Below are 27,579 nucleotides of genomic sequence, written 5' to 3' on the forward strand. Positions count from 1 at the left end.
TTGTTCCTACTCAGAAGCTAACATCCTGATGGGAGGGGGGTCATGATAAGCCTAGGCCCTTTGTCCCCACCTATAGACTCCAATATGCTTCAATTATGACAAAGGAGTGGATTTCTAATGAGGTTTTCTTTTGATCAATTCTCTCTGTATCAACTTGACAGTTTGACACATTCTTAATACTAATCTGCATTTTAGGTTCAAAGGGTCCATTCTCCTAAACTGGTGACCAAAGGAAACTTTTTTGGAATCTATTTTTGGTGGTTCTCTACACGTATGGTCAGATTTCATTGAAACTGAATTTTGAGACACTCAAAATAGGTATCATGTTGACATAATAAACTTCCCATTCTTTTTGAGGGGAGGGATGCAAAGTGATGTTTTAAATGCTCAGTGTGATGATGGAATATGGACAAATGAGTCTGAAGTGACTTCTGCCCTTTTGATGATCAGCAAACAAAATATTCTCTCTTTTGGCAGGGTCCAATAGTGGTTAGAGGGTAAAACAACAGACACTAAAGTGCGAGTTTGCATTCTTTCTCTGATACTGAAAGTATGCTGCTACTATAGGCAAATCACTGACCCAAAGCACACACATGTTCACACTGACATGCACATACATGTGAACTTGTCTGTCTATCCATCTTTCTATCTATCTATCTATCTATCTATCTATCTATCTATCTATCTATCTATCTAACTTTCTATTTGCCTGCCTCCCTAATTATTTTTGGAGGTGCTAATATTGATGGTGCCTTTCAGACCAAAAAGCTTAATCTTCATACATTCTCATTACCCCACAAACACAGACTCCCAAATATGCTTGAGAGTTAGATAGATAAACAGTCCTGAAGCCACAATTTCATTTCAGACAAAACTATTGCCAAAGGTCACCTGGACATGACTTCAACCCATAAAAATGGAAGCACCACAGTTTCCTACAGAGGGAGAATGACAAAGGAGACCAATTGCTGACTGTGTACCCAAGCTCCATCTCTTATGCTCCCAAAATGTATAACTCTGGGCAAGTCACTTCTAAAAAATTCTCTGAGACTAAATGTTACAAAGAATATACCTACCTTCATTTTTAGAAGGAATTTCCTCACCTGAAAGTTTCCTATATCAATTAATACACAGAACTAGCCTCTTTTCTCTTCCTCCCTCCCTCCCTCCCTCCCTCCCTCCCTCCCTCCCTTCCTTCCTTCCTCCCTCCCTTCCTTCCTTCTTTCCTTCCTTCCTTCCTTCCTTCCTTCCTTCCTTCCTTCCTTCCTTCCTTCCTTCCTTCCTTCCTTCCTTCCTTCCTTCCTCCCTCCCTCCCTCCCTCCCTCCCTCTCTCTCTCTCTCTCTCTCTCTCTCTCTCTCTCTCTCTCTCTCTCTCTCTCTCTCTTTCTTTCTTTCTTTCTTTCTTTCTTTCTTTCTTTCTTTCTTTCTTTCTTCCATTCCCATTCTTCCATCACTGTCCTTTTTTCCATCCTTTTTCCTTTCCTTTCTTCCTTCAATATTTCCTTCCCATTCCCATCCTTCCATTACTGTCCTTCCATTACTGTCCTTCCATTACTGTCCTTCCTTCCTTCCTTCCTTCCTTCCTTCCTTCCTTCCTTCCTTCCTTCCTTCCTTCCTTCCTTCCTTCCTTCCTTCCTTCCTTCCTTCCTTCCTTCCTTCCTTCCCTTATATTCCCTTCCTTTTTTCCTTAATCCTTCTCTCTCCCTCCTTCCCTTCCAAATAGGGAAGTCAAGGTACAGAGAGATCGAATGACTTGCTCAAGATCACACATTGAGTCATTACTAAGAGATTGCAGACTCAGGTCCTTTAGACAAAAACTGAAGTATGCTTTCTATTACACCATGATACCTTTACCAACATATTGAAAATGAAATGTTCCTGGAAATCATCCATGAGTTGGGCAGAACTGAGTAAGGATGGCATCTTGGATTTGAGTTACTTTTTGTCTGGCTGATTTTTGTGTGGCTGATTTCCTCCCTTAATTCATGGCTCACAACAACCACCATCTTCCAAGGGATTGCATGATTGCCCCTGGGAAACAAAATAAGCTATTGGGTCTTATAGCCAAGGGACCTATTTGAATCAGGTTTGCTTCAAAGTGTTGGGAACTTATATCACAAATCATTTTTTAAAATATTCACCATAGAGAAAAATCAAGAGAGGCAGATACTTAGTAGATAGGGAGCTGGTTCCAGGGTTTGGAAGACCGGGGTTTGAAGATTTAAAAAGCATTTAATCTGTTTTATCTTATTCAAGTCTCAGAAAAAATCCCCTATTAAATGCTGTTATTCTTCTCATTTTTACAGGATGTGGAAACTGAGGCTGAGCGAGGTTTAATTCCTTGTCTACAATTGCACAGCTTGTAAACACAGGAGACAAGATTTCAGCTTAAGTCTTCTTGTCCACAAGTGCAGTTCTCTCCCCTCTGAAACTTCACTTTTTATTCCTTCAATTATTATTATTTGCTATAATCTTTGTAGTGCTCTCCTAACTGTTTCTGAAAGACAAGTCTTTACTGTTACCCACGTCCCAGAGGGCTGCATGCTTGTCTGGCATGATCCCGCCCAACAAAGGTGAAAGTCAGGATGCCTTGTTTTCCCCTAGACTGATTATTCCATCCATTTAGCCATAACCATTTTTGGTTTCCCGAAGGACTTCAACTTAAGTCATTTTCATATATTTTGCCAAGAATACTGAGGATGACATTGACCTTCACAAGCCTCAGGTAGGTCTGGCTGCTCTGTTCATTTGGATTCCAGAACGATCTCCAAAGTCACTCAGTCATTGAATATTCTGATCATTACCATGAATTAAGAAACTTGAATGCTCTGACAAGAAGCACTGTGTCTCAGTCTGCCCAGTTTCTGCATATATTAGACATGAAATGAGAGGAAGAAGGAAGAGGAGGAGCTCTGGCTTCATTCCACTAAAGCAGTGCCAAATGGAAAAGCAGACTGCATAGACATTGGGATACACACCCGGACAGTCAATGGATCCTGTGTGTTGAGTACCCTGGTGGCACTGTTGGGTCTATGATTTCATCAATGCTCCTCCTCCCATTACTGAAAGCCATTGATATTCTTTATCCTTCCTGCAGATTCCTAGAGGTGAGCTCTGGCTAAGCCCAATCCTTCCCCTGAAGCCAGCCTGGTGATGAGTTGCCCCTGGCCTCAGTCAAAGGATTTACGATTCATCAGGGCACCTGCACTCCGTCATGGCACTCACTCTTGAACCCTTTATGCTTTGCTAGAATCTGCTTGAGCTAGTGCTCCTGTGCCAGAGTCTCTAAGCACTCATGATCACATCAAGGCCTCCATGAGGAGATCCTGGCCTGAGGATCTAGAGCTATGGGGGTGGGGATGGGGGTGGAGACAGACGCTGTCCTTGAAGAGCTGGTATTCTACTCCAGGGACACACCATGCTCAAAAATAATTAAATGGCAGATCATCAGTTTTGAGCTGGAAACCTCCTGGGGGGGGGCATCTCATTCAACCCCCTCATTCTACAGGTGGGAAACTGAGTCCTAGAGAAGTAAGTTAGCTAACGTGCTCCAGGTTACACAGAGAGTAAGGAACAGAACTGGCTTGCAACACAGGTCCCTGGACCCCACATCCAGTATGCTTCCCACCATGACCCAGATTCCCTTTAGTAAAACCCTACTTGGGAAATCGGTCCCAGCCACTCACATGCAGTTAATCATCCCATGATTATGAAATCCCATTTGGTGCTGGAGATAGAAGGGCAAACCAAAAATCATTCCTGATCCTAAGGAGCGATAGGGTGGAGCCCCACGACCCCCTGTGAGTGGATCCGAAGCAGATGAAAGGCCACTTGAGCAGTCAGAAGGCCATTTCAAGAGTTGATGCCCAAGCTGGGGAGAGCTTTGATGGACTGAAATTGTTTCCTTATCTGAAATGTTCTTATACCATCTTTTCTTCGGAGTCTCTTCCTCTACTGCTCACTGTTGTTGGTCTGCAGGAGGAGTAAGTAGACCCCGGCTCCTTACTCCTATTTGCCTTTCTGGTTTTTAAGGAGTTTTCTGATAGGTAAAAGCACACCATCCTCTTCACCATGTTCTCATCAAAGTTGCTAAGGATGGTCATGGGACACCATAGACCACCATAAGCAGAGCCTGTCGCGAGACCTTCCCTCTGACTTCCAATATGTGGGGGCTAAAATTCATTGTTTTTCAGCCATGTACATTTAAGTGGCCTTGTTTGGAGACATGACAACCCACCCTTCCTAATCATTGGCCCCAGACAGCTCCCCCAGTGGCCCTTCCCAGAGGGAGGAGAAGCACATGGGGTCCGAGGAGCAGTAGAACACCCTGGGTTTTCCATTCTTCCTTTTCAATATTCTTTATCAAGCCAAGGTCAGGAAAAGACAAATCTGACACTGTAGGTGACTGTGGCTGTGAAGTGATTCAACATGGTCTCTCCTAAAATAGGTCTTGTAAACTGAGAACTGCAGCCTCTGGCTGATGGGAATGACCAGCTCCAATTCATTCACTCCTTCAGCATCCCAGACAGACCAGCATATCAGAAATGTCTCTGCTGGGGACATTTCACAGGACCCTTAAAACAAGGCCAAACTAGCAGTTTCTGGCCCCAAATACCAAATCATTCATCTGACCATTAAAGGAGAACATATGGCAAATCTCAGATGATTTGCCATAGAGATACTGATCACATGAAACAGAGCATCAATGGATCCCTGAGTATTTATTGAGCACCATTTCAAAGAGATGGCCTCCTAGCTTCAGGAGACATTTTACTCACTCCTAGAATGATGTACTTTTACTTTAGTCCTCCATTGTTTCGCTGTTCTTTCTTTGAGTCACACAAAATCATTTTCCTGGAAAGGGGGAAGAATCTGCTTTCAGGAGAAGACAAATACTTCTGCGCTCTCCCTGACCCTAAACTCCTCCAGATCCAGCAGATTTCTCTGATCATCCTGAAATCATCATCATTTCTTTTTTTTTTTAATCCTCACCTTCCATCTTGGAGTCAGTACTGTGTATTGGCTCCTAGGCAGAAGAGTGGTCAGGGCTAGGCAATGTGGGTCAAGTGACTTGCCCAAGGTCACACCGCTGGGAAGAGTCTGAGGTCAGATTTGAACCTAGGACTTCCTGTCTCTGGGCCTGGCTCTCAATCCACTGAGCTACCCAGCTGCCCCCTCATCATCATTTCTAACTAATTGTAACCTTTGGGATATCAATGGTGAGAGGGGCCTGGCTCATTTCTGGATGGGTCTGAAATCCTGAAATGAAGACTCAGAGGCAGTGAGGACTCCTGAATGGATACCCTCCTTCCTCTTGAGGCCAAGCCCCTTGTTAATGCACTTCTTTGCTCCTTTTGGTCACTTGAACAACAATTGCCAGACAGGGCTATTCCTCACCAGACCATGGGCTAAGGAAGGCAGGAAGGTGTTGAGATGCTCAGAGAAGCACACCTCCCACCCAAGCTACTCTCTTTGTGGCAGCTCCGTGTGTTGCCCCAGACACTAGCTGTGCCACCACTTGACCTTCTATCGTTTTTCTCATCTGTAAAATGGAGACAATATTTGGATGTACTCCCCAGGGCTCTTCTGAGGACGAGCTGGGGATAACTGATGACAAGCTCCGTGCAGGATTCTTACTGGTGGGGCCGATGTTGGGGAGTTTATCTCAGTAGAGCCAGCCGAATGATAGAGTGAGACTGGGATGAGAGAGAGGAACATAGGGATGATCTCTCCCCTCTCTCTTTCCCCTCTGACTTCATCCACTTTAGAGAGCACCAGGAAATTTTGGGGGGGATTTTCAAGCCCAAGTTTGCTATCCGTCTTTGCAGTGGATGGCAGGGGAGAAATGAACACTCCTTGCTATTCCCAAGCAGGATGGCCTCTGCCAGGCCCCCTTTCCAGGCCTGCCTCTCCACTCCCACAGCTTCCCTCACCAAGCCTGGGTGGACCAGGAAGAGCAGCTGAGGCCTCGTTAGTGTCAAACATGGTGACAAATTAAACTTGGGGAAGATGATCACAGCGCTGCCCTAAGCTGGCAGCCTGGGTGACAGAAACTAAGCCCTGCCTGGACGCGGGCTCCAGGCTCTCCCACTCCGAGCTTGGGCCAGAGGCTCCGGGGGGAAGTACTGATGAATGACAAGTCGCCCTTCCTCAGCCTGGCTCTTCCCCTGCTTCAGCCTGCTTTCAGGAAGTTATTTTGGGGGAAACAGCCCAGCCCGTCTTCAGTCCAGCCTCACTCTAAACCCAACCTTCCCTCTAACTCCAATTCAGTTTTCGGCCCTGCCATCTAGGACCTGAATATCTCCCTGTAACTTTATGACTGGAAAAACACTGTTCAGATTACATTTGCAAGTTTAAAAATAGCCAAGTTCAATTCGAAACGAGAGAGAGAGAGAGAGAGAGAGAGAGAGAGAGAGAGAGAGAGAGAGAGAGAGAGAGAGAGAGAGAGGAGAGAGAAAGAGAGAGAGAAAGCGAGGGAGAGAGAGAGGGAGAGAGAGGGAGGGAGAGAGAGAATCCTGCATGCTTCCCTTTCAGTTCTAAGCAGATCCCTGCCTATGGACATGGGAGAGTCACAGGCAGATAATAAGGTGTAAGCCTCGGGCTGCTTACAAAGCTAATGTCTGCCACCCAAGAAAAGGAGGGCAGGCTACTGCTTCAAGTGCCTCAGCCCAAAGGATAAAGCAAAGCATGCTCTGGGGAACCATGGCTAAATCACACTTCACCAGTTCCCCTGCAGATGAGACTCCAGGTCTCTGACTTGACGACTGCACTGAGAATATGATCCTCAGGGTTTCCACCCCGGGCAACAGGATCTACTTTACTTGGGGAATTAAGAGCTTTGGGGAGAAGGGGAGAAATCAAGGGGAAAAAAAACCCAACGATGATCCCTCCAAACTCGATTCTAATTAATGAAGCCAGCGCAGAAGGCCATCTCATTTGTACCCATCACCACTTGTTCCCTCTGGAGGTTTCCCGGAAAAGGAAACCACAAAGGATGCCCACGACAGAATACAAGTAAGCTAGAAAGCCCGGAGCACATCACTGCTTTGGGCCAGAAGGGGCAGGCTTTCTGCTCTGTCCTGTTTGGTTTTGTCCCCCCTCCCCCAAGCAGAAGAAATGCTCATCCCGTCACAAGGCATTCCACTGGAACTCTACTAAAAGCTCCTCCAATACTCTGAAACTCACCGCTGGATGAAGGGTTCAGGACAGCACGGTAAGGTGGGATACGGTGAAGGGTCAACATTCATTTCTTCCAGCTCTCTTGGGCGTAGACAAGCAGGGAAAGAGAGATGATATACACACATATGCCTAGGAGATATATGCACATATATATAGAGAGATAAAGCCAGAAGGCTCAAGGCAAGCAGGTCAACTGCTATGAGATAGAGAACTTTCGGGCCCCCTTGTCCTACATGTGCCAAGAGGTGGGGCTGCCTTTGGCCATGGCCAATGAGATTCATCAGGTGACTCAAGCATCACAAACAGCCTTCTCTTACCAGCTGGGCATCCTCTGCAGTGTTGTTTTCCTCCTGTCTCTACATCTTCTCTCCAGCCCTTGACGTAGAGAAGCCACATTTGCTCTGGGGAACTTGGTGGCATCTCTGAACTTCTGATCTCTCTGGGGATTGGCTGGCTGCTGGAATGGCATCAGAGTTTAATTTCAGCAGCTCGGACTTTTGGAACGGGGCAGCTTGCTGTGTCCACTCCGCTCCAGATGACCTGCTTTTGCCTCTTGCTGATTAGATTCAGCCTCAGCGAGCGTCCTGTTGGGGCTGCATCTGGGCTTCAAATGGAGTCACTTACAGAAGTCTAGCTTTCTTTGTTTTCCCCACTTTCTTTTCTCCTTCAGTCTTTTTTTTCCCCTTCAGCCAAACGTGTGTTGTGGTCACAATCTCAAATGGCAAAGACTGGAAAATTCCTTGATCGCATTAAATATAGAAGCCATGATTATCCTCTAGGAACACAAGTGGAAAAAAAAATCTACCCTTAGCTTCTTAATTCTCGCCTTTTGGGTAGTTGGCTCCTTGCTCCCATCTCTTTCCAAAAAAAAAAAGACAAAGATACCAAAGTGTTTGAAATCCTCTCTCCCACTCTGAAGCGACAAAATTCCACCAGGGCTACAGAAGTGGCCAAGTCTATATATCAATCACTAAGCCTTGGAAGTTCAGGAAAAATCTCCCCAAATTTCTGAAAGGGCAAATGCCTACATGTGGTTAAAAATAAAACAAAACCAACGGGACTGTCTCTGAAGTGAGTTCTTGGTCCGCAGAGAGGAACCCCAAAATATTGCCCCATGTGGGAACATTTACCATAAGGAAATGAGCAGTCCAAGTAACCTTGTCACTCTTACTCCGTGTGCGACTTCGGCAGACCTATTCTGGGTTTGTGGTTTTGGGGAGTGAATGAAATATGAATCAGGAGCTAAATTAAAACTGACTCCACCAGAAGAAAATAGAGTTGGAGTGACTGAGTGTCACCAGTGTCCCAGTTCCGGGCCCCGCTGCTTGTCCCTCCCTCCCCAGGGTGCACCTGGGAGCCTGCTGACCTCAGCAAATGCCAACCTTCTAAGCCAGGCAGGCGGGCGGGTGGGCAACCTCCCTGGAAAAAGGAGAAGTTTCCTTAGAGGAAATTTGGGCTTGGAAGGTGCCACAGGGAAACATTTTCTTTGCTCCTTCAGCCAGGATGGCAGGGAAAAACTATTTAAAGCTTGACACTCTCCTCCCACGCTCAGCCTGATAGCTCTTAACATCTGTGAATTGTGAATCCCACAAACTGGCAGGCCTGAGCCAGCGCCAAATTCAACAGCTTGCACTACAATATGCAGAACTTGTAGGGAAGATCATTTTCCTAATTAATTATAGATTTGTTAATTGGCATTAAAGTCGCTTTCCTTTCCTTCTTTTTGTTTTTCTACTTGGCAAATATTGACGACTTAGTGGCAGGCGATAGATGACAGGGCTTTGAATACATAGGAGCTGATGGATCTCAAGTTACAGCCTGGGATTCCAGAGGCTAGAGAAAGAGAATTCCCAGGAGCAGGTCAGTCTTCATGAAGAGGAGAAAAAGGGAAAAAAAAACCCTTAAGGGATCCAGTTCCAATCTTTTTCCCTTTCCTTCAAAATAGTGTCCATTGACGGACCTTTTCTACTAACTGTGCCCTAGAAATAATCTGGGGGCAAGTGCACGCCAATGAGAAGTCATTCAATATGAAGCCAAACAAAACTCATCTCAGTGTGTTATTGGACCATTCCAGTGGGCACCATGGTAATGGGGAGCTCCCATAGCAGAGGAGAGGGGATCCTCGATAATTAGATGAGCCATAGGAATACAGGAGCGAAGAATTTAGAGATGGAAATGATCTGGGAGCACATTTAGTGCAGCCTCCTAATTTGGCAGTTAGGAAACCTGGAAGGGAAAAAAGAGCGATTTGAGGTGGTGCAGAGTTGAGAGAGGACTTACTCTTCCTCCTGAGGACCTCAAACTAACATGCATGGTTAGCGAATTGCTCCCTATGCACAGATCAAATGGGCAAAGATCTATTATTTCAGGGGGGCCAGCCCAATCCAAGTCAACCCACTCTAAATAAGTACTCACCACATACTTACTATATGCTGTGTAGCATGTCAGGTGCTGACAATTTGCAGAAAAAAAGAAAAAAGACCTAAGATTTTTCTCCAATGATTCCACCTTCCTTTAGCTCTTTGCACCGAAAACAGGAAATTAAGCAAATATTTGGGCAACTGTTCTAAGCCTAGAGGATATACAAGGACACAAAACAAGTGGTCCTGACCACAAGAAGCTTACATTCTGCTGTGGAAGACAGAGTACTAACTCACGCATGCTATTTTGACAAAGGGACAGAATGCCAACCACTACGGGGATAAAGGAAAGTTTCCCAAAGTGAAATGTGAGCTGTTTTTTTGAAGGAAGCTGGAGATTTTTAAAGGCAGAAGAAACGAGGGAATGAACCAAGAAATGGAGGAAGTTTGTGGAAAAACTCAAAGGCAGGACTTCAGAGGTCGGAGTTTCTCAAAGAATATTAGTTTGGCTAAAGTGAGTAAAGGTAGGCTCCAGTCACATTGTCCAGGACTTTAAAGGAAATGCTGACAAAGTATTTTATTGGAGAGGCAATAGGCAGAGACAAAAGGCTTTTGGTCAAGGGATTGATGTCTTCAGTTTGGGATGGTTTTCAAAGTTTAATGGAGAATGGACTAGAGAAGGGATATACTAATGGACTGGAGGACTAGTTGTAGTCTAGACAAGACTTCATGAGGGCTTGAACTGGACAATGACCATGTGGAAGAAGAGGAGAGAGATGGGAGACATGCCATGGAGGTAGAATGGCTGAAGCCTGACAAGTGTTTAGATATGTGGGAAGAAGAGATAGAAGAGTGGAGGAAGACTCTGAGGATGACCTGGAGGAAGATGGTATCACAGAAAAGAAGGATATTTGAAAGAGGCCAGATTTGGATGAAGTGATGAGTCCTGTTTTGGATATGTTGAGTTACACAAGTCTTGAGACATCCAATTGGAAACAATAGAGAGCTCTGATCGAAATATCAGCAGGTGTCTGAGTTATTAGTCTCTGCTGGCACTTATTTTCCTTCTGGGATTTCTTTGCCAGTGTACGTATGTTTCTGTCTGTCTTTTTTAAAGATATTTTTAATTTTAAAATTGATTAATGTATTTGTTACATTAAAATCCCCAATGTTCTCTGCTTATATTGTGCTCCATAATTTCACATAGGGCTTTCCATATTGGTTGTTTTTGTTTGTTTTATTGAAACATTCACTTTCTTTCAGAATCAATTCTAAGACAGAAAGGCAGTAAGGGCTAGGCAATGGGGATTAAGTGACTCACCCAGGGTCATGCAAGTAGGAAGTGTCTGAGGTCAAATTTAAATTCAGAACCTCTTCTCTCTATGCCTGTGTATTAATACATTGAGCTGCCTACCTGCCCCATTGAACTTTTTCAGTAAACCAAGTTGTGCTAATGCAGAACTGGAGATCAGGGGAAAGAATAGGCCTGGATATAGGGAGCTGGGAGCCATCTGCACAGAGCTGAGAATTAAATTTAGAGGGTGTATGAGGTCACCAAGTACAAAAAATGGAGGCAAGAGAGATGCATGGTGAAGAGGTAGAATATGGATGATAATAAAGTAGAGAAGAGAGAAAAATACTCCCATAGGAAGAGAAGAGAGAGAGGGAGAGAGGGAGAGAGAGAGAGAGAGAGAGAGAGAGAGAGAGAGAGAGAGAGAGAGAGAGAGAGAGAGAGAGAGAGAGAGAGAGAGAGAGAGAGAGAGAGAAAATAATGCCTCGGAATCCCAGAGAATAGGGGATAGTTTCGGAGGAGAGCGTGGCCAATTGAGTACAGTGCTTTGAAGGATGAAGACTGATAAAAGGACAATAAGTTTGATATTTGAAAAATCTTCATTAGTACCTTTGAAGAGCATGTTTTGTTGAGCAATGAGCTCACAAGCCAAAGCAAGGACTGAGAAGTAACTGGGACCAGGAGAACAAAAGGCAAGCAACTTTTCTTCTAGGAGTTTGACTATAAAAGGGAAAAGAGATACAAGACCAGAGTTTGAGAAAGCAGTAGGATCAGGTGAGCACATAAATAGACATCAATATATCTTCATATATATATATATATATATATATATATATATATATATATATATATATATATATATATATATATAGACATTTGACCCAAAAGTTTATTTCCATGAACATGGCAGAAAACAAACAAACAAAAAGATTATTTTGAAACCATGAGTTGCTATTTCTTAACAGTTTTTAAAAAATATGCAACAAATCTTACATTCTACTTTTGAAATAATAATAATGATGTATAGTTCTTTTTGAACTTCCTTCTGTTTCCTTTGCAGTAAAATATTTTTTCAGGTCTTAGATGCTTTCCAGCAGTGTGACCCTGGGCAAGTCATTTAACTGCAAATTCCTTAGTTATTATCACTCTTCTACCTTGAAACTAATACCTAATATTGATTCTAAGAGAGAAGGTGAGTGTTTACAAAATATTTTTAGCATAACTACTGATATCCTCTAATAAAAAAGTAAAAGAAAAATCATAATGAAATACTTGCAATGAATGAGAATAATTCAGCAACAAGATTCTGCATAATTGTCTGGCCCATAAATCTATGTCACTTTCTACACCTTGAGATTACTACCCCTACCAGGAAGTAATATATTTCACTCTAGATCCTTTGGAGATATGGTTGATCCATGCATTGATCAGAGTTATTAATTTATTAAAAAAAACTTATCCTAGAGAATCAACAAAAAAGCTAGTTGAAATAATCAACAACTTTAGCAAAGTTGCAGGATACAAAATAAACCCGCATAAGTCATCAGCATTTCTCTATATCTCCAATGCACCTCAGCAGCAAGAATTAGAAAGAGAAATCCCATTCAAAATCACTCTAGACAAAATAAAATACTTAGGAATCTATCTCCTGAGACAAACACAGGAACTATATGAACACAACTACGAAACACTCTTCACACAACTAAAACTAGACTTGAGCAAGTGGAAAAACATTAATTGCTCATGGGTAGGACGAGCCAATATAATAAAAATGACCATCCTACCCAAATTTATCTATCTATTTAGTGCCATACCCATGGAACTTCCAAAAAAGTTTTTTACTGATTTAGAAAAAATCCATAACAAAGTTCATTTGGAAGAACAAAGGATCAATGATATCCAGGGAAATAATGAAAAAAAAATACAAAGGAAGGTGACCTTGTAGTCCCAGATCTCAAACTATATTACAAAGTGGTGGTCATCAAAACAATTTGGTACTGGCTAAGAGACAGAAAGGAGGATCAGTGGAATAAACTTGGGGTAAGAGACCCCAGCAAGACAGTCTATGACAAACCCAAAGATCCCAGCTTTTGGGACAAAAATCCACTATTTGACAAAAACTGCTGGGAAAACTGGAAGACAATGTGGGAGAGATTAGGTTTGGATCAACACCTCACACCCTACACCAAGATAAACTCAGAATGGGTGAATTACTTGAACATAAAGAAGGAAACTATAAGTAAATTGGGTAAACACAGAATAGTATACATGTCAGACCTTTGGGAGGGGAAAGACTTTAAAACCAAGCAAGACATAGAAAGAGTCACAAAATGTAAAGTGAACAGTTTTGATTACATCAAACTATAAAGTTTTTATACAAACAAAACCAATGTAACCAAAATTAGAAGGGAAGCAACAAATTGGGAAACAATCTTCATAACAGAAACCTCTGACAAAGGTCGAATTACTCAAATCTATAAAGAGCTAAATCAATTGTATAAAAAATCAAGCCATTTTCCAATTGATAAATGGGCAAGGGACATGAACAGGCAGTTTTTAGACAAAGAAATCAAAACTATTAATAAGCACATAAAAAGTGCTCTAAATCTCTGATAATCAGAGAGATACAAATCAAAACAACTCTGAGGTATCACTTCACACCTAGCAGATTGGCTAACATGACAGCAATGGAAAGTAATGAATGCTGGAGGGATGTGGCAAAGTGGGGACAGTAATTCATTGCTGGTGGAGTTGTGAACTGATCCAACCATTCTGGAGGGCAATTTGGATCTATGCCCAAAGGGCTAAAAGACTGTTTGTCCTTTGATCCAGCCATAGCACTGCTGGTTTTGTACCCCAAAGAGATAATAAGGAAAAAAGACACGTACAAGAACATTCATAGCTGCACTCTTTGTGGTAGCCAAAAATTGGAAAATGAGCGGATGCCCTTCAATTGGGGAATGGCTGAACAAATTGTGGTGTATGTTGGTGACGGAATACTATTGTGCTAAAAGGAATAATAAAGTGGAGGAGTTCCATGGAGACTGGAACAACCTCCAGGAAGTGATGCAGAGTGAGAGGAGCAGAACCAGGAGAACATTGTACACAGAGACTGATACACTGTGGTACAATCAAAGGTGATGGACTTCTCCATTAGTGGCAATGCAATGTCCCTGAACAATCTGCAGGGATCTAAGAGAAAAACACTATCCACAAGCAGAGGACAAACTGTGGGAGTAAAAACACCGAGGAAAAGCAACTGCTTGACTACAGGGTTGGAGGAGATAAGACTGAGGAGAGACTCTAAATGAACAACAACATGGAAATGAGTTTGAATCAAGGATGTGCGTTGGCTATGGGAGGGGTGGTGGAGGAGGGGGGAAGAAAATGATCTTTGTTTCCAATGAATACTGTTTGAAAGTGACAAAATAAAATAATGTTTAAAAGGAAAAAAAAACAACTTACCTTGTATTAGAATTATATCATTTCTAAAGCAGAAGAGAGGTAAGGGCTAGCTAAGCAATTGGGACTAAATGACTTGTCTAGGGCTACTCAGCTAGCAAGTATTTGAGGTCACATTTGAACCTAGGCCCCACCTTCTCCAATTCTGCATCTCTATCCACTGAGCCATCTAGTTGCCTTCCATTGATCATAACTCTTAAGGATTTCAAAGTTTTTTTGTTCTTTTTATTGACTTTTTTATTCACTGTTGTTGTACTTATGCAAATTGTTCTTTTTCTGATTATTTTACATCAGTTTGCACTACCCAATATTCTCTGAAATTATCGGTTTCACCATTGCTTATGTTCACAATAATGTTTCCTTTCATTAAAATACCACAATTTACCTAGGCATTCCACTGTTTTGGGGCCCTCCTTAAAATTATAATATTTTTATTCTCCTTTAATATCCCTTATGATCAAAATGTTGGTTTTCCTTGCAGTTGTCATCCCTTATATTATCTTCCTTATTAATCCCACCTTTATCGTTACCTGTTTTCCATTTTTTAGACTTGTATTTCTTTACTAAATCGTGTGTTCAACCCTCACTTGTCAAATAAGGATGAGAGTGTAGTTCATCTAATGCCTACAGCATTTACCTCTATCTCCATGTTTGTATATTCTCATGAACTCTGATGATTAGAAATATGGAGTTGCATCCCTTCCTTCTTTCCACACAAGTGTATTTCTTTCACCCTTCTTTCTCTTTCCTCTCTCAAAAGCTTCAGAACAGAACCTACCCCTAGGACAACCATTTTTCTTATTGAAATTTAATATTCCTTTAATGAATTAAAATAATGAAGTTATACATATTTTCTCTTCTTACTAAAATGTTAGGACCACATCATCACAGAGCCCTTTAAACAATATCTAGAATTATACTTAAAAAGTTACAAAATTCTGAATGCCTTTTTACCCACTAATACCATTATTTAGTTTATTTCCTAAAGTGATTGAGGAAAAAGGAAAAGAAACGACGTATTTTCAAAATATTTGTAGCAGTCCTTTTTTGGTGGCAAAGAATTGGAAACTGAAGGGATGTTCCTCAATGGGAGAATGGCTGAAAAAGTTGTGATAAATGAAAGTAAAGGAATACTATTATGTCATAAGAAATAACAAACAAGATGATCACAGAAGACCCAGAAAGACTTATATGAAGAGATGTAAAGTGAAGTGAGTAGAACCAGGAGAAAATTGTACACAGAAATGACAAGAACTTATAATGATCAATTTTGAATCTCTTAACTATTATCAAACAAAGCAAAGATCCAAGACAACTTTAGAGATTTATGATGAAAAAAGGGTATCCACTACCATAGAAGGAGTCCAAATGTGGATAGAAACATAACATTCTTCCCTTTATTTCCTCCATAAATGTTTTTCTAGTGTAAGCAATATGTGTCATTTCACAACACAGTGAACAGAGAAATATCATATTACCTATGTTCTTGAGTAGGAAATGGAGGAGAAGGAGGGAGAGGAAAAAGAACGAGACAGATTTTTGGACATAGTTAATGTGAGAATCTGTTTCCTTTGAAAAAGCATATTTCTTATAATTTAGTATATACTGATAAATCATATATATGAATGATAGGTTACATATCATATTTAAAAATAAATAACTCAAAAACACTTTAGTAGGTTTCTCTTTACTCATGTGTTTGAATTTCAATATTCCTTTGCTGTTCTGGTATTTTACTAAAACAATGTCTGAAAGTTCTCTATTCTATTAAAAACCATTTTTTCTCTCTGTTGGAATATACCTAGCTTCATATGATCACCTATTTTGTTTTGTAAACCTATAGCTTTTGCTTTCTGGAATATTGCAACCTAAGAACTCTCATTTATGGTTTAATAGATGTAGGGAGTTTTTATACGATTCCTTAAAAAAAGAGTATTTAGGGATTTTTTTAATACCAGTTTTCAAGGAAAATAATTCTTCATTTATCTTTCTTTGATCTATTTTACAACTCTCTTTAAAAATGAGATTTTACATTTTATTTAACTTAAAATATACATATATATTTTCTTGCTTGCTTTCTCAACAGTTGGTCATTGATTGCTCTTTGGTCTCTTCTAGTTTTAAGGACGTCTTTTAATTGATTAGTTTGTCACTTTCTCTTCTGACCTATTTATCCCTCCAATTCTTTCTTCCAGGAATCCAGGAAGGATTCTGTCTACTTTTCTGTATCTGTCTATCATTTATTCATCAATTTTAATTATTGCTTCATGAATTCTAGGTATTTATGTAGTCCTAATGCAAAATTATTTTTCCTCTTAAGTGATGAATTGCAGCTTTGGGTCCAGGCAGGCAGGCTCTGCTCCTTCTTGTGTTTTTGGGTGGGGATGTTGGCTCTTTTTCTATCACCCTGGGTCCCCTGCATTTCTGTGTTGAACTTCCTGGGGATGAAATTCCTACCGCTCATCGATGTTTGAGTTTTACTGTCCTAAATCTTCATGCCTTATGAGGCATTTCAGGACCGAATGGGACAGACCTTGGAACTTCTGGAAATCTGGACTGTTCCAGTCTCCCAAAAGTGTTCCAGTAGTTAGTGTTATTCCCTGAGCTATTCAAAGTCCCCATCTCTGCACTCTCTGATCACCCTGAGGTATTCTAACTTCCATATGCCATTTTCAGGGTACCCTCCGCTAGCTGGGTATGTGTGGAGGCTGGACTTTTTAGCCTATACTGGCAATGGTTTGATGTTCCAAGCACTGGTTTTGGTCATGGCCCCATTCCCTATTGTCCAAGAACTTCTGGGTGACATTTTCCACAATACTGATGTGGATGTTCGTGGAAAGAAACTTAAAGCTAAGGCATCAAGTAAAACGGGAACAGTGAGAGGTGGGTGATTAGGTCAGGAAATTCCTCCCTGCCTCCGTCCACATTCCTATTTCAGATAATTAGATTTAAAGGTACCAGGGACATCAATCGTATAGTCCAGATACCTCATACTATAGATGGAGAAACTGAGGCTTAGAGATATGTGACTTGGCTAAAGTTGCTCAACGTGTTAAATGTTGGCGTCATGATTTGACTCAAGAAGCTTTGCCTTTGAGTCCATAACTTTTCCACTAACCCACGATGGCTATTCCTATACTGAGCGGCAATGAGAACGCTCCATATATATCCCAAAGGAAGGAATCCATTTGATGAGTAGATGGGACCAAAAAAAGCCGAAGGACTCTAAGAGTTTGGAGCATGGCGAGAGACTCTCCATCAGAGCCAGATGAACCCAAGACCCTGTTAATGACAGCTTGTCCTCAAGCACAGTGTGGGGGCTGATGGCCCAGAACACACCAGCAGCTGTTCACGGGACACTCCTAGCTCCTTTCTCTGTTCCTTCTTTCATCAAATCTCAAATTCATGGGGGATGAAAACAGAACCCCAGGAAGTCCATATGTGGTCGTGGTCAGCTTCTCCACAGCAGGAGTGGGCTCTGCTTTTATTGTTCCCATATCCCAGTCAGGGCCTGCCTTTCTATTCCCACATCAATAAGATAAAGCCAAAGATAGACTCCTGCAGTCTCAGAAACCTGCCAGCAGCCTGTGATAAGGCTTTCCCCAGCTGGAAGGAACCTCATCGCACTGTGACTACCTCCGAACGGGGCACCTATTACTTGTTGGATAAATAGCCAAGAAGCCACATTCCATCTGACTCTTACTTTGACACCATGGATGAGGACTTGTGTCCCGGAGACTTAGTTTCATAATCTATAAAATAGGGTCAATGATTCCTGGATCACATGCTTCCTAGAGATGTTGGGAGACTCCAGTGAGGGCAGGCCTATGAAGCGCCTCGCAAAGTTGAGCGTGCTATCGAAGTCAATCATTGCTGCTGCTGCTGTCATTGGGGTGGTTGTTGTATATGTGTTATCTCTTAATGAAATGTCAGCTCCCTGAGAGCTGGAGCTACTTGATTTCCCCCTTCGTAAGCTCCGGGAACATGAACAGCACTTGGCACAGAACACCATTCATCAGTCATTGCTGGCATGAATGGAGATAAGGCGAAGTAAAGTGCGGTGAGATCCCATAAAGAAAGTTCAGATCACTGGAGGGGTTGAAGTGAATGGAGGTGAGTTCCTATATAGTGAGCCAAGTTTAGGTTTTGTAGCAGTGAAGATGGGAGTAGACATGGATTTACTGAGGGCCTGCCATGCACGAGGCATGGTGCTGACTGTTTTATAAATATTAACTCATTTGAACTTCCCAGAAACCTTGAGAGGGGTATGCTATTGTTTAGCCCCATTTTACAGTTGATATGAGTAGCTAATACATGGTCTAAGCCTAAATTAGAAAGCTAGATTTGAACTCAGTTCTTCCTAGTGTTACACAGCTAGGAAATGTCTAAGGTAGGATTTGAACGCAGGATCTTTTATGTCAGGACCTGGCTCTCAATCCACTGAGCCACCTAACTGTCCCAATTACTCTTGAAAGATTGGTCTTGATGATGCATTGCTGGTAGAGTTGTGAATTGATCCAACCATTCTGGAGGGCAATTTGGAACTCTGCCCAAAGGGCGATAAAAGACCGTCTGCCCTTTGATCCAGCCATAGCACTGCTGGGTCTGTACCCCAAAGAGATAATGGAGAAAAAGACTTGTACAAGAATATTCATAGCTGCACTCTTTGTGGTGGCCAAAAATTGGAAAATGAGGGGATGCCCTTCAATTGGGGAATGGCTGAACACATTGTGGTGTTTGTTGGTGATGGAATACTATTGTGCTCAAAGAAATAATAAAGTGGAGGAATTCCATGGGGACTGGCACAACCTCTAGCAAGTGATGCAGAGCGAAAGGAAGAGAACCAGGAGAATCTTGTACACAGAGATATCAGATACACTGAGACACAATTGAACATAATGGACTTCTCTACTAGCAGCAATGCAATGACCCAGGACATTTCTGAGGGACTTATGAGAAAGAAGCTCTCCACATCCCGAAGAAGAACTGTGGGAGCAGAAACACAGAATAAAAACAACTGCTTGATCACATGGTTCAGTGGGGATATCATTGGGGATGTAGACTTCAAATGATCACTCTATTGCAAATATTAATAATATGGAAATAGATCTTGATCAATGACACATGTAAAACCCGGTGGAACTGCTCATTTGCTATGGGAGTGGGGAGGGAGAAGGGGAGAGAAAGAACATGAATCATGTAACCATGGAAAAATATTCTAAATCAATTAATTAAATAAAATTTCTCAAATCAAAACCAATTATTCTAGGGGGGAATCATTTCACTCTCACTTACCTAGGTTTACAAACCTGGCATCGTCCTTTCACTCATCCCATATATCCAGTCAGTTGCCAAACTGATCATTTCCACTTCCCCCAAACATCATCTATACTCTTTCTTACCATTCAGACACTGCTCTGTCTCTCCAAATCAGGTCTTCTGATCTCCTCATTCTTCTCCTTGATTTCAGTCTCTCCCTATCCAAATCTATGCCACATATTGCAGACTAATGGATGTTCCTAATGCCCAGGTCTGATCGTACTGCTTCCCACTTCCCACTTGATAACCTTGACTGGCTCTTTATTACTTACAGGATCAAATATATATATAGTAGTCTCTCGGTGATCGAGAATGACTATTGTCTTTGTGCAGTTTCATCTATTGATGTACCCTCATGTGGCTTTGGAGTCCAAAGGCTGAGGCACACAGTTTGTGGCACATGGGGCATGGGACGCCAGTTCTTACGGGAGGTGTGGTTGTGGCCTGGTGTCGGCATTCACGCGCAGCGGCAAGACGTCGACGTCGCTCATCTTCAAAGGTGATGGCAGCATGGTTAATGTGGGCTTGCCAGCTGCTTCTGTCAGAGACAGCGAGTCCTAGTTGCTTTGGTGTCATGCCAGCCCACTTCAAGTTGGACTTTAGCTGATCCTTGAATCTTTTCTTTGGCCGGCCTTGTTTCCTGAGTCCAGCTGACAGTTCACCGTAGAATACCTGTCTTGGTATTCGCTGTGGGTCCATGCGGAGGACGTGTCCAGACCATTGTAGCTGGGCTTTGAGGACCAGGACTTCGATGCTGGTGGAGTTGGCTCTGTCGAGGACTTCCTGATTGGTGATTCGGTCCTGCCATTGGATCCTCATGATTGACCGGAGGGAGCGTTGGTGGAATTGCTCCAGCTGTTTCATGTGCTTCCGGTATAGTGTCCATGTCTCACAACCGTACAGGAGCGAGACGAGGACCGCTGCGTTGTACACTTTGAGCTTCATTGCAGTGCTTACACCTCTGTGTTGGAGGACTTTGGAGAGCAGCTGCCCGGGTGCCTGGCTGGCCTCTTGGATCCTGGCATTAATCTTGTGGTCTAGGGACCCGTCGTTGGCGATGGTGCTGCTCAGGTACTTAAAAGTGTTGACGTTAGAAAGCTGCGTGCCGTCGATTGTAATGCACGGCTGGTTCGTTGGCCTCCCTGGTGTGGGTTGGAGCAGCACCTCTGTTTTGCTGAGGCTGATAGTCAGGCCAAACAGTTTTGTTGCGGTGGAGAACCTGTCCACAATGGTTTGGAGATGATTTTCTTGGTGGGCCATGAGAGCACAGTCATCTGCGAAGAGAGCTTCCAGGATGAGTCTCTCTGTTGTCTTTGTTTTTGCAGTCAGGCGGCGAAGGTCGAATAGCGAGCCATCCAGTCGGTATTTGATGTAGACGCCCAGGTCTAGATCCATCACAGCATGTCGTAATACTTGGGTGAAAAATAGGTTGAATAGTACCGGAGCGAGGACACAGCCTTGTTTCACGCCATTGGAGATGTTGAAGCGGCTGGAAGTCTCTCCACCAGATAGGACTTCCCCTGTCATGTCGACATGAAAGAGCTGGATCAGTTTGATGAATTTTGCTGGGCAGCCGAGCTTGCTGAGGATCACCCACAATGCATCCCTGTTCACTGTGTCGAACGCCTTTGTCAGGTCTATGAAGACAATGTAGAGACTCAGGTTCTGCTCAAGGCATTTTTCCTGCATTTGCCTCACCGTGAAGACCATGTTGATTGTGCTGCAATCTGGTCAGAAGCCACATTGTGATTCAGGCAGGTTCTGCTCTGAAACAGATGACAGGAGTCTGTTGAGTATAACACAGGCGAGGATCTTTCCGGCAGTGGAGAGTAGTGAGATGCCTCTGTAGTTGTCAGAGGCTGCTTGTGAGCCTTTGTTCTTGTATAGGGCTACGATGGAGGCATCTCTGAGTTCTGGGGGCATGTCTTCCTCTTCCCATATGCTGGTCAGTACTATGTGGAATGCCTATTATTTGGGAATTAAATTCCCTCCCAATCAAGTCCCTCCTATCTTTCCATTCTCCTTGTTTCTATACTCCCGCACACAAAAGATCCCATTTCCTCTCTCCAGATCTTTGCACTCCCTCCTAACTTCTACCTTTTGGAATTCCTGGTTCCTCCATTTCTGATTCCTTCTCCCTTGCCACGGTTGCATCAAAATTTTTTCAAGGTGTTGATTATATGAATGCCCAAATGTATACACATTAAATTTTTCATTAGACCATAAGCTCTTTGAGGACAGGTGCTCTTTCACTTTTGCCTCTGCCTCTGTGGGCTCAGTTCTTAGCACAGTGCCTGGCAGAGGAGGTACTTAGTAGTAACTCGGTAGTTTGGTCAATGCACTAATTTCCCAGTACCACATAGGTTGGAAGTGACAAAGCCCAGATTCCTTCATCAAACCAAGAGTTCTTTACATCATAACCCAATTTCCATTGGCTGAAATGTATACTCTCTCCATCACCCCTTTGCCACCTGCCAGGTTGTTCTTGGCACATCACAACAGAACAGGTGCTGAAGAGTCTCTTCTGTTCTTCCCTAGTATGAAGCCCAGACATAAGAATGGAGACAGGCTAACGACAACCTGTCTGGACAGTAGGTTTTCGTCTGGGAGTGTCTGGTGCCTGATGAATGCCAATGAAATAAGAATATTGTTAGGAATCTTGGGGAAGCATGTGAGGAGGTGGGGGATAGAATGCAGGGCATCCTCCTTCCTTGTCCCATTCTCCCTGTGGTTTGTCTGAGATCTATGGGAGACAGCTGGGGCTGAGCCTCTCCTTCACACACACATTTAGAACTCTGTGGTCTCTATTTGAGCTCCTTTTTGCTAGAAAATGCCCAAAGCATTTCACTGAGCATTTTTTAAAAGAATTGAATCCATGCCAGGTACTAGGCTGGGAACTAGGTATAAAAACCAAATCACCAAGTAGCCCCTGCTCTAGAGGGAATTACAGCTGGGATGAAAGGTAAACAGATGGCTCGATACCTTAAGATCTATAAAATCAATACAAGGTTTTTTATTTTTTTTTCAGAAGGACCATAAATAGCTCCAGGCTTCAGTAATGGAGTTTTAGTTCTGAGCTTCAAAAGGGAACTGGCATTCCAAGCAACAGAGTGGAAGAGGCTGAGGTTCAGCCTGTTTAGAGCCACAGAAATGGGGAGAGAACATCATCTGTGGAGAGCAATACATAGGAGAAGGTGGCTGAAAGTTAGGCGAACTATTTTTAGGAAATAATGAATTATCGTCCGGGAAAATGAGGTTGGGGCCACAGAGATGGTCTTGAAAGGCTTTTGTAGAGGCGGAAGAGAGAGCCACGTGGTTTTTTTGGTGTAGAGGAGTGATGTGGTCCAAAATGTACTCTCAGGATATTTATTTGATAGGTATGTGGAGGGGAAATTCTGGAAGGGTGTGTGTGGGGGCACTTAGGGGTGTCTACAATGTGTTTCACAATACATACAAAGCAGTGTTCAAAACTTCATGAACTGAATAAATATCAGTAGTACATCTGGCCAGAGGTGATGAAGGCAAGAATATCCTAAGACACTGAGGGGAGAGGGATAGAAGTTAGGGTGAGATTCCAAAGGTCTTGGTGAATGGAGACAAGAGCTCAAACAGGGTGGTGACATTCTGCCTAGGGAGAAGAGGAGAGATTCAAAACTTTTCTAGAACAAGAAACAGAAAGTCAACTTCCTTTGAGGATAATTTAAAGGAATTTCTAGCTAAGTAAATGAAGTATCCCTCAAGCCCAAGTCCCTGAATTCAGGGCCATCTGAGTTCTCTAGTGAGGCTGATTTTGGCTGGAATCCCAGCTCTTTAGGTAAAGTCTTCTCTGGCTCTCATTTTTCTTATTTTTAAAAGGAGCAAGGCTCCATCAGCAAGCCTAGGGGAAATGCCATTAATCAAAGAATCAGAGATTTAGACCTGGAAGGGGCCTCAAAGGTCATTTGGTAAAATCCTCCCATTTTATAGATGAGGAAACTAAGCCCAAGATTAGTTAAGAGACTTGCCCAAGATCACACATATAGTAAATATCAATAGTGGGTTTTGAACCCTTGGAGATATTTATGTTCCATCTATGATGCCAGAGTGCTCCCAAATTCTGATCTAATTGGAGTGGCTCCTCCATCCACCAGGGTCAATCCCCATCTTTCTTTGGATCTTTGAGGGCCTGTCCTGGTAGCCATTCTGGTATCAAGTCTCTGTGCCTCAGTTTATCCTCAGAAAAAGAGTGTGTCATTAATACTGTTGAGAGTGGCACTATCTCTCCAGTTACTCAGGTTCTTAACCTCACTTTCAGCCTTGATTTATCACTCATCCTCACTCCACCTAGCCAACCTCTTGCCACCTCTGGTCCATTTGAGCTTCACAACATCCCTTGTTAACGTCTTCCCCTTTCTCCACTCTCCCAACCACCAGCCTAGGATAAGCCTTCAGCACCTCTTCCTGCTGTTGATTGCAGTGGCCTCCTAGCTGGTCTCCTTGTCTCCAGTCAGACTCTACTCCAAACTCTCCACAGTTGCCCAGGGGATTCTTCAAAGGAATAGGCATGCCAGACTCATCGAGTTCCAGGTGCTCCCAATTATCTGTAAGCTCTAAGGGGCCCATCCTAACACCTTTCCAGTGTGGACAGACCTCTTGGCGCTGGAGGGAAGAAAGGGGGAGTGGTCCAGGCCATTTAGGGACCCTGATGCTGCTCTACTAACATGAGCCATCAGAGGCCATGTTTGGGAGTCATGGAAGCATCCTTTCTGTGCCCTAGTAAGGGCAATTCCATTTTGAATGATGGGCATTTCAGGGGATAAAGCCCCTTCCCTCCATCACTCAGACTTCTTTTCCCTAGATCATCTCGCTGTGGTGAATGGCAAACAGCAACAATAATTACAATGATAGCTAACATTTCTTTAGCACCTGCTTTGTCTCTGCCACTGTATTAAATACATAATAATTATCTTATTTGCTTCTAACACCCCTGGGAGCTAGGCCCTTTTATTATCCCTATTTTACTGACGAGGAAACTGAAGGAAACAGAAGTGAAATGACTTGTTCAGCGTAACATAGCTAGTAAACCTAAGTCAGATTTGAACTCAGGACTCTTTGACTTTAACATTTCTCCACTGCACCATCTAGCTAAACATGGATCTGGTTAACCTCAAGTAAAACGAATTAATTAATAAACAAGGTTAAAAAAAGAAAGTAGAGCCAATGAATCTTAAAGAAATACACAAAGGAAGTTTAGGAGGAGACCCAGACAAGCTGGGTGGGGCTGGATTTACCATGTTAAATTTTAAATATATGTTTAAAAAATAAATATATGTTTAAAAACATCTCAGTTCCAGCCAGTTGAGCCCCTGGGTTCCTAAGCACGTTTCTTTTGCTCTTCTTGAATCAATCCATGTTTACATTTTTGGATATTTGTCAAGTTCCAAATGATGAAGAAAATTCTCATAAGAATAATGGCCACAAGATAGGGGGACCTTTGGATTCATAGAGCAAGATTTTCAGATAACCCACAAAGCACTTCACAGAAAAGCCTGTTTCTCCAGATAATATTTCAGGTCTGGGTACACAGAAGCAGCAAGTGGCGGGGCTGGGAAAGGTAACCCAACAAGATCTTTTTCTTTTTCTTTTTTCTTTTTCAACCTGAGGCCAAACAAATGACCTAAATGAGGGCAATGAATCACAGAATTCGGTGCTTTATGGGAAACCTTGACCCACCCAGTGAGGGTGACATTAAGCATGGGAAGTGAGATCATGGGATCTACTGGGTTTGTATAGCCCTTCCTAGGCTGATGTAAATTATTGTTTTTGGAATGGATAGAGAGCCAGGTTTTAAGATGTAAAGTCCTGGGTTCAAATGTGGTTTCAGACAACTCCTAGCTGTGTGGCCCTGGGGGAGTCACTTAACCTGCATTCTTCTGCCTTGGAACCAATCCTTAGTATGGATTCTTAGATGGAAGGCAAGGGTTCCAAAAATATTGTTATTGGAGTATACCATGAGGTGAGAAAAATTATACCCTGGAAAGAATCATTTTAGGGAATATGTTGACACTCTCTGGATCAAATGGAAGATTATCTCATGGAGAACAACAATAAACAACCTGACACCATCAAAGCCTCGGGAGCTCCTGGATCCTTGAGCTGCAAAAAGAGCATCTTCCTCACTTCTGGCATGTCCAGAGCACCTCTTCAGGCTACAGTTTAGGAAGGAATATGCCGAGAAGGGCTCCCAACCCCTCTTCCACATGCTTGGAAACAGTTGTCAGGTCTCTCTTGAGTCTTTTCCAGCTTAAATCTCCTGAGTTCCTAAATCTAGTCTTCAAGAGGCATGAATTCGAGGACCTTCAACAGGATTGTGGGACGACAAAATCCTAGATTTGGAGCCGGAAGAGATTTCTGAGGATGCATTTCAGTCAGTCAACTGGCATTTGTTCCGCATTTCCTCTATGTGCCAGGCACTAGGCTGAGATTGCAGGACAGAAGGAAAGGAAGACTACCAGAGCCCAGTTCTGCTCCCAAAGCTCCCATGTTCCTGCGAAGGAGACAACAGGATCCATACGAGATAACTACAGAGGGAATACAAGGAAGGTGGGCTCTCTGGGCCTCGTCCGCGTCAGTCTGATCAGCTCCAGTTGGACACACTGGGTGTTGAGCCCAGCTGGCCCTCTTCAACTGCAAAGGACGACAACCAACCAGCCCAAAGTAACATGAGAGGGGAAGGTGTCCAGAGGGGAGAGGACTCAGAAAAGGCTTCCTGCAGGGGGAATTAGCACAGAGCCTTGAAGGAAGCCAGAGAAACCAAGAGGTACAGCTGAGGGCGAAGAGAAGATCAGACCAGGGGGCCAGAGTGGGCAGAGGCGGGAACAAGCAGATGGAGTGTTAAGTTTGCACAACTGCAAGTAGGTCACTCTCTGGGTGCTAGAGTGAAGAGGGGAAGGTAGCAAATGACTGGCGAGGTAGAAAGGAGCCTGGGCTTCCAGGGCCAAACAGAGGCCATACTAATGGATCTAGGAGATACCTGGGAACATGCGGAGCCCACCTACACCTCTGAAGAATCATCTGGGCAGCTGAGGGGAGGTTGGAGTGGGGGGCAACCTGAGGCAGGCAGAGCAGTTAAGAGGCTATTGAGATGAAAGCCTGTCCCAAGGCATGGCTGTGAGAGGGAAGGAAGGGGGCACATTGGCAAGAGACATCATGGAGCTAAAAAGTCAAGGCAGATGTGGCAAGGAGTTGGATCCGTGGAGTGAGGATGAGGGAGCAATCTAGGATGGGAGCCTGAGTAAGGTGTTATATGGAAGTTAGACAGAAGGGATCTAACTAACTAACTAACTAACTAACTAACTAACTAGCTAACCAACCAACTAACTACCTAACTGTAATAGTTAGTTGGTTAGTTATTAGTTATATATATATTTTTTTTTTTGAGAGAGAGAAAGCTGACCCTGCTCATGTCCAGCAACAAGGTCCACTCACTCTTTCCCACTCTCTCTCCCCAGAGGAGTGACCTAGGAGCAGTCTACATTAGCTTCTCTACAAACTTCATATCAGAGTGAAACAAGCCCGCAAACCACTCCCAAACTAGAATGGGCTCCATTAGGAGGCCACGGGTCCAGAGGACTCCCTATTGAGAAGTTTCTTTCTTAGTGATAGGTTGGGCTGGACCTCTAGATGGCATAGTCCATAGAACTCTGGGTCTAGAATCAGGAAATCCTTGAGTTCAAATCTAGCCTCAGATGCTAGTTGTGCGACCCTGAGTCAATCCCATAAACTCTTTCTGCTTCAGTTTCCTCACCTATAAAATGGGGATAAGAACAACAATATCAAATGAAATATAGTTGAAAAATGCTTAACGCAGTGCCTGGCACATGGTGAGCACTATATAAGTGTTAGTTATTATTATTGTTTTAATTATTAATTTTATGAGATATCATCTAATCCCTGATTTCTGATTTACTGATTCTGATACTGATATGT

The 27,579-nt window shown here is 43.0% G+C and overlaps 1 protein-coding gene across 4 annotated transcripts in view; it reads right to left on the reverse strand.

Moving 5' to 3' along the window:
* Window positions 1-7,589, reverse strand: part of TP63 (tumor protein p63) — a 237,211-nt gene extending 229,622 nt beyond the window's left edge. The window contains exon 1 of one of the 4 annotated variants that reach the window (XM_007502469.3): window positions 7,186-7,559. In XM_007502469.3, coding sequence (XP_007502531.1) covers window positions 7,186-7,460 — 275 coding nt within the window. In that variant the 5' untranslated portion in view covers window positions 7,461-7,559. Of the gene's footprint in view, window positions 1-7,185 lie in introns of all 4 variants that reach the window. The other 3 variants (XM_056807507.1, XM_007502470.3, XM_007502472.3) reach the window with 3 other exon arrangements.
* Between the last annotated feature and the right edge of the window lie 19,990 nt (window positions 7,590-27,579).

The sequence above is a fragment of the Monodelphis domestica genome, chromosome 8 (genome assembly GCF_027887165.1).
Source record: "Monodelphis domestica isolate mMonDom1 chromosome 8, mMonDom1.pri, whole genome shotgun sequence".
In the NCBI taxonomy this organism is placed as follows: Eukaryota; Metazoa; Chordata; class Mammalia; order Didelphimorphia; family Didelphidae; genus Monodelphis; species Monodelphis domestica.